The sequence below is a fragment of the Cyprinodon variegatus genome, unplaced genomic scaffold (genome assembly GCF_000732505.1).
Source record: "Cyprinodon variegatus isolate N-32 unplaced genomic scaffold, C_variegatus-1.0 Scaffold225, whole genome shotgun sequence".
NCBI lineage: Eukaryota > Metazoa > Chordata > Actinopteri > Cyprinodontiformes > Cyprinodontidae > Cyprinodon > Cyprinodon variegatus.
Genome location: NW_015150678.1, coordinates 888825 through 894193, shown reverse-complemented (window position 1 = coordinate 894193; position 5369 = coordinate 888825). Strand labels below are relative to the sequence as shown.

Here is a 5369-nt window from a genome sequence, read left to right as displayed (position 1 = left end):
GTTTTCATTTGGTAGACCAAACCAGATGAAAGTGCGCATTCAGCGTCTGCTCTTCCGATAATGCAAGCGTAGAAGAAGAAATGTGCTGTTTACCTGTGCAAAGAAAGAAACAACGAAAGAAAAATGTCTGAGGACTTCAGTGTTGAGGAAGAGCATGAGTTCTTTGCCGAGCTGAATGCGCACTTTCATCTGGTTTGGTCTGCCGCGGTTTCCGTAGCGTCGTGAACGCACTTTTAGGAAATCCTATACACTACTGTTTATGCTCTAAAAACATTCTAAATGACTTAGTTTCGAGTAAATTCTGGACGCTACCCACTCAGGACACTTGGAATACATTGGACGAGCAGTATGGAGGAATATTGACACGTTTTTTGTGGACTTTTATGGACCTTTCTGCCTCGGGCGCCATAGACCTCCATTATTTGAATGTCAGCAGACAGCAAGAAGCCTCCCAGATCTCCAGATGCATTTGAGATATCAAAAAAGTACTCCAGAGTGTTGTTCAGCATGGGGGTGAGTAGAAAATGAAGGCTAATCATGTTTTGGGTGTACTATTCCTTTAAGTACAACAGTTTCTAAATGAAGAAAGACTTTTAGCTGAAATGTAAACCAAAAGGTGGCTCTACAAAGTCTTCCTCTGTGGGACTGAGTTCTCCCACATTATAGCTTAGTTATGGTGGAGTGGCGGTCAAGTGGTTAGAGCATTGGGCTTTCAATCCTGAGGTTCTGAGTTCACACCCCGCTCCCACAGACTGCCACTTCCTGAGCAAAGACCCTGAACCCCACACTGCTGCCTGGGCCCAATGCTTCCCAAGGGAATGGGTTAATTGCAAAGAGTTCATTTCTCCAATGTGGGATCAATAAGATTATGAAGAAATTGTCTTTATCTGTAAGCCAGACACGTTTAGATATGAGGAAGATTTAATTAAAATTAAATTAGAAAGGTGTCACACTGCCCTTGTTCTGGTGTTTTGCAGCAGACTTGGGTTTCCATGGTGATGAAGCAGCCTCTATCAAACATTAGAAGAGTTTCCCTCCTCAGTCTCTGTCAGGACCTCAGATCCTCCCCGCTGAGCAGGACGCCGGGCGTGTCTGCGCTCGGCTGATGGGGATTCCGGTTTTTCCAGTCAGCTCCTCCTGGTTTTAAAGCCCATCAGGTCTGAATCCTCCTCAGTCTCACTTCAGCAGCCGATCCGAAGTAATGGCCTCAAACACAGCCATGATGGGCCACCTGCCCAGCGGCGTGGGGATATGCACCACCATCCCGGACATCCTCTACGTGCCAGAACTGGTAAGAAAGCGCGTCAGCTGAGGATTTAACAGCGAGTTCCAGAGGAGCGCGTGTTTTATTTCTGTTATTTTATTCCGGATTGTTTTTCATTAGGATGCAAAGGGCGCACAGATAGATGGACACACGCAGCTTTTACGCACGGACCAAACCTCCCGCGCTCCTCTTAAAAAAAAAAAAAAAAAATCTTTATTAGAATTTGGTCTGTTCTAAAAACCTGGCAAAAAAAAAATTACAAAATAAATCTTCCTTTTCTCGCTTTTACCTTTCATGTGCTTTAAAATTGAAAGCCACGTTTACTCTCACTCCTTTAAACAAGTCTGACCAGTTTTTGTTTTTCAGTGGCTATTTTTGCTTCCTTAAAAAAAACATTGTTAAAGAGCAGAAAAAAACTAAAAAGAAAAGCAAAAATATTTAGTAAAAACAGGGATGGTGAGTCTGACTCTATGGGGAGTCACCTTCCATCACTTAGAAGCCATAAAACCATGTTTCAGTATTTTTGGTCCTGAAAACATTTGCTCTAAACCTCCTTGACCTTTGTTACCTTTCAGCATTTATAAATGTTAAAGGCCTCCATTTAAATTTAGTTAAATTGATCCTTTATAGGATAGTTATAAATGTAAAGTAAAGCATATCTGGCAAGAAAAGAATTAAGAGAAGGTTGATGTTAGACTCAATCATGATGTCATTTAATTGGTTGATAGATATTTTAGTAATTTGTGGGGTAAAATCGAGAGCCAGTTATCGCAAAAAAAAGATAAAGTCTGTACATAAACGTGATAAACAATAGAATTCAATATTTTTTAATACTAATTAGTGTTTTAATATTAGTTATGGGTGTTTTGCTCTTCATAGAGTTACAATGAGAGCATAATAGGTTTAATATAATCAGGTTTTCTGCCGATGTGGCCAACCTGCTATCAAATATCATTCCTGGTGTTATAAAGATAGTACCTTAAACAGTTTTTTAAAAGTTTAAAAGCTAAGTTTATCACATTTTGTGGGTCAGTAGGGATATATAACTAGTTTCTGGGAAGATTCTGTCTCAAAGTAAATGTATCTAAATGGATAAAGCAATCATCCTTGGACAGTTGTGGGTTTAAATCCTGCTTTCTCCTCAATCTCTTCAGCTTTATCTGTTTAGACGAAAACTGAAAATCTGTTACAGAGTGAATCTAATCAGTTTATTCACTAGTCAAATTAAACAACAGGGGTAAAAAAGAAAAACAATGAAGGATATATTTGCTAAAATGAGCCTGCAGAACAGAAAAGAGGTATAGAAAGAAAGGTTCAGTGTGAAGGAAGTGACGTTGTGGAATGCTGCTGACGCGCTGGTGTTAAATGGAGCATGAACTCACATAGAAACACAGAAAACAGAGCGAACGAGCAGGTGGAGTTGGACAGTGATGGCAGCAGGTAGAGGAGGGTCGGCCTCCATGAATAATGCAGCCTGTCAATCAGTGAAGGTGTAGAATAAACGCAGGCAGAGACGCCCGGCTCCCTGCTGTGGACCGAGCTGGAAACACTGAGCGGACAAAAGCTGAGGATCCTTTAAGAGACGCCTCAGGAAACTAAACTTAACTGAGCCTTGTTATGTAGCCTCAAGGTTTTATGGACCTTTTCTATTAATTGGTTTTCTATAGATTGATTGATTTTCATCAAAATAATCAGAACAAGTGATGTTCATGTGTCTCGGCATCACAGCATGACAAGAAATGATTTGTTTGTTTTTTCATCAGCCAAGCAAACAAAAAGGGACAAACATGTCCTCCATGCTGGTAAAAAACTGTACTCCCACCCAGATGCATGCTGGTCCTACCATTGACAGCCTGTTTGTAAACTTCCTTCACCCAAATTATTCATAACTTACCAGAAACAAAGAAACATAACTAAATAACCAAAAATCTTAATCTCCAAACAGATATTAAACAATAAAGTAGAATAAATAAACTTAGATTATCCACAAAAATAAAAAACTTAGTTAATTATTAACCAAAAATTATTGGCTCCTACAAAGACTGTTGCCAAATAATAACATGATGGTTTAAATTCCAAAAAAAGAATGTTAAAAACAATCCAATGGACTTTTTTTCCAAGCTTTTTCAATTCATAATGTGAGGAATAGGGCTAACAAAAGAGGCCAAATGACCCCCATTCCAAAGGGGTTTGCATGGATTTGTCAGGCTACTGTATAAAACCTGCAACTCAAATCTTTTCATGATGTTTTGAATTGAAAAAGCTTCCTGGATGGGAAGCGAAACGTCTTCAAACTTGAAAACAAAATCCAGTGGATTGTTATGAACTTTCTTTTTCTTTATTTTTGGAATGACTATGAGCTGGATGACTGAGAATCTTCAACAAACATGATGGTTTAAAGTTATTTAACTTTAATTACCCACTAAAAGGTAGAAAGTATTTAAAAATGATTTACATGATGTTTCATCTTACAATGTTTCCATTTTTAAAGGAAGTCTTTTTATGCAATCTTCTGTGGTCGGTGTTTGTTGTTCAGACTACATGCCATCTTTGACAAAAATATGACATGAATGAGGAAGTCTTCCTCTGCAGCAGTAAGAGCTGATGGTTCAACGCTCTCTGCTGTCTCTCTGCTGTCCCTGCAGATCTTCGGCGGTCTGGTTTGGATCCTGGTGGCCTGCACCTACGTGGTGCCGCACAACCCTCAGGGCTGGGTCATGTTTGTCTCTCTCTTCTGCTTCATCATGACCTTCGTCTGGTTGGTGGTGTTCGCCTGCGGGAGTCACCGCAACTCCAGCGGCTGGGCGGCTGCAGTAAGTTCTGACTCAAAGAGAAGTGTTAACACATCAAAAACTACAGACAGATTCTACATGGCGTTGTTGTAGATGCCATTTGCTTTTAAGATAAAAATAAAAATGCTAATATGAACTCTTAAGCATCTCAATGACTTTTTTTTGTACTGTAATGGCCGCCTCATTTGTCAGATCTAAATACAATAGAAAGGATTTAGGCTGTTGTTGAATGAGAAATAATATCTGTTAGAGAATGTTTCACCGTTTGGATCTATGGAGTGAGCAGATGAGTCAGTTTTAATGACAGGAGCAGGTCCAACCTGTTTATACAACAGCTTTTTCATTTTTCCCTTTATACCATTGTTTTTTTTGTTGTTGCATTTTTTCATGTTCTATCCGGTTCAACAGCCAGAGAAAAAAAAAAAAACACAAATGTTCCAAACAATAGATCAACGTTTGTGAATGTTTGATTTTCTGCAGCATTTATCAGTTATTGACATCTATCTGTCTTCTATCTTCCTCCATCAGGACTTCATCTATCATGGCATTGCCGCCTTCTTCTACCTCAGTGCCTCAGTAGCCTTGGCTAAAGTGACCATGGACATGAAAACAGACCCACCCAGTCTAAACTACAAGCTGGATATCTCTGCAGTTGTAAGTATGGTTGCTTTATGGGGGACAGTGTGGTATAGATGATTAATGTGACGTCTATAAAGTTGCATAAATGGAGTTAAGATGGTACGATGGAGTATTAGGGCAAGGTTAGAGATTTTTCATTTTATTTTGACGATAAAGTCGTAATATTATGGGAATAAAGTCATCATACAGCAACCCATTTCAGAAAGAAAGCTTGGAGCTCCGACCAGGAGATGACGACCGACCAGCTCCACTAAGAAGCAACAACTTTGACATCCTGCCCAGTTTGATGCTGTTTCTAAAAAAATGTCCTTATTCGTCAAACCGATGCTAAAGTATAACTTCACATGATGCTCCACATTCCTCATTTTAGGGAAGACAGTGTTTCTTGTAAAAGTTGTCATAAAATAAAACTTTATTCTTATAATATAAGGATTTTATTCTTGTAATGTAACATCTTTATTCTCCTAATTTTACGATTTTATTCTCATAATATTTCGAGTTTATTCCCATAATGTTACGACTTTATTCTCGTAATTTTACGATTTTTTTTCTCATAATATTACGAGTTAATTCTTGTAATGTTACAATTTTAATCTCCTAATTTTATGATTTTATTCTCATAATATTACAACTTTATTCTCTTAAAGTTATGACTTTATTCTCATAATATTACA

General features: G+C 38.5%; 1 protein-coding gene across 1 annotated transcript in view; it reads left to right on the top strand.

Annotated features, from left to right (window-relative positions):
- The first annotated feature begins 1112 nt into the window (after window positions 1-1112).
- LOC107088630 (myelin and lymphocyte protein-like) overlaps window positions 1113-5369 on the top strand; it is a 7206-nt gene continuing 2949 nt past the window's right edge. The window contains exons 1-3 of the mRNA XM_015380930.1: window positions 1113-1291; window positions 3910-4077; window positions 4585-4710. Of these exons, the coding sequence (XP_015236416.1) occupies window positions 1202-1291; window positions 3910-4077; window positions 4585-4710 (384 nt within the window). The 5' untranslated portion in view covers window positions 1113-1201. The remainder of the gene's footprint in view (window positions 1292-3909; window positions 4078-4584; window positions 4711-5369) is intronic.